The sequence below is a fragment of the Mytilus edulis genome, chromosome 9 (assembly GCF_963676685.1).
Source record: "Mytilus edulis chromosome 9, xbMytEdul2.2, whole genome shotgun sequence".
NCBI lineage: Eukaryota > Metazoa > Mollusca > Bivalvia > Mytilida > Mytilidae > Mytilus > Mytilus edulis.
This window is the reverse complement of record NC_092352.1, coordinates 2,203,016-2,205,274: the sequence shown is the minus strand read 5'-3', so window position 1 is coordinate 2,205,274 and position 2,259 is coordinate 2,203,016. Positions and strand designations below refer to the sequence as shown.

Here is a 2,259-nt window from a genome sequence, read left to right as displayed (position 1 = left end):
ACAAATATGAATTTTGTCTACAAAAATGAATTTTGTCATGACAAAAATGAATTTTGTCATGACAAAAATGAATTTTGTCATCACAAAAATGAATTTTGTCAACACAAATGAATTTTGTCATCACAAAATTGAAGTTCTCACAAAACAAGTCTGTAGCACATAGTTTTGTAAGACAAAAATGATTTTGTTATGACAGAATTGAATTTTGTACAAAACCACAAGAGTCCCATTCGGCGCCCCGTACAATGTACATGTACAGTTAATAATCGAACATAATTTAATGCATGTCATTGATATCGAGATACATGCATACACATATTTCCCTAATGAAATGATGTTTTAATTACTGGTTTTATTTCAATGTATGCTTTTATTTGACAGGTAATCCAGATGCTTTGATTAATACAGTGTGGCTAAATAATTCAATGCATTTTGGCATGAGAAGCCGCCAAGAACATCAAGATATGATGTTTGGTGATATTGAGATGAAAGCAACATCAGGAGGAGTCCAGTATCTTGAATTTACTGAGCGCCAAACAAAAACAAGAAAGGGAGAGGGAAGTGCAAGACCATTTGCTCCAAAAATGTTTGCAATTGCAGGTAATTATTCTTAAAAAAAAGTACTTTTATCATGTTTATTATTCTTAGTATTATACAAAAAGAAAATTATATCATTTTGTATATTTCATAACAAGATAATACCCAAATATAATTCCTGAATATATATAGCTATCAGATAATCTGTTTATCAAACACAGATGAAACTCACTCCGCTACGAAAATATCACACATGTATATATATATAGTGAGTAATACAGACCAACTTAAAAAATGTGCAAAAAACTTTGACGTTTATTTATGAATGACTGTGTTATTGATATTCCGATTGTTTTTTCTGTCTCTTATAAAATGACAAGATTGTAATTGTGTTTTCATATACATCATTATATATTTTTTAGATAATCCAAGATGTCCTGTGAAAACATTCAAGACTTATATTCAAAGAAGGCCTACTGAATCATTAAAGCCAGACAGTAAATTTTATTTGTCAATTCTTCCTCGTTATCACAACAAGGGTCATGATGATTTTGACACTGAAAACACAAATATATGGTACAGTATGCAGCCAATGGGCAAGAATAAACTAGGTGAATTAGTCAAAGTTATGTCAGAGAGAGGAGGATTAACTGGTAGAAAAGTCAATCATTCAGCTAGAAAAACAACAGTGACATCATTGCTGCACTCCCATGTAGAGGCAACAACAGTGATGCAGTTAACGGGACACAAAAATGTAGCATCTATAAATGATTACAGTTCTGCATCTTTAGATCAACAAATTAAAATGTCTAACATATTGTCAGATATTGGATCTGGTGGTAAATCTCATTCTGTGTGTACAGAACCTGCTGTAATGGAAAAACAGACTGTAAAAATGATTAAATCTAGTGATATTGATTTTCCAAATGATGATAATTTAATACTAGCTGATATGGATCTACAAGCCATTGATTATTTATGAATCTAGTACAACATGTAGTAAAAATGACCATATTGATAAAACTGTAAATACTTCTATGCTTCCATCCTCAAAATTCCAAATGTTTCAAAATGCCTCCATAGGAAATGTCACAATAAATATATATGGAGGTAGTGATGCTGTTGTTGGACAATTATAACTTGTATTTGTTGGATTAATTATTTCACTTCTTTATAAAGTTTTTGACTGTTTTAGTTATTGCATTTGTTTATTTGCCTTACATAAAACTATAGTCGGAAGTATATGATAAAGCGATTAATACATGGCCTTTTCCATATCAGCCTGGGTATCATCCCTCGACCCATATCAGCACCTCGACTCCGTCTCGGGCTGATATGGGGGTCTCGGGATGATACCCAGGCTGATATGGAAAAGGCCATGTATTAATCTCTATATATTATTACTTCAACAATATTATCATTATTTTTTATCACAGATTTTAGGGATGCATGATATATCAACCTTATATTACAGACTTTCATATATTATATATATATCTCTCAGTTCGTATTACGCCATGTTTATAAACATAATAAACATCCTTATTTCATTGCAACAACGTATTGTTTTTTTTGAATGGCAGTAACAAAAAGTATTATACAGCAAGGCTGGTGCACATATATATCATGTCATGTCAAAAAATTAAAAGAAGAACGTCAAAGAGAATTTTGAAATAATCATGTTTATAAAAGTAATTTCTGTAAATCTACAAGGTCGCTCAT

General features: G+C 31.1%; 1 protein-coding gene across 1 annotated transcript; it reads left to right on the top strand.

Moving 5' to 3' along the window:
• Positions 1–249: 249 nt before the first annotated feature.
• LOC139489813 (uncharacterized protein KIAA1958-like) lies at positions 250–1,930 on the top strand. The gene is made up of 2 exons (XM_071276659.1): positions 250–600; positions 960–1,930. Exons 1-2 carry the CDS (start codon positions 426–428, stop codon positions 1,517–1,519), a joined length of 735 nt encoding a protein of 244 aa, XP_071132760.1. The 5' UTR covers positions 250–425; the 3' UTR covers positions 1,520–1,930.
• Positions 1,931–2,259: the final 329 nt, after the last annotated feature.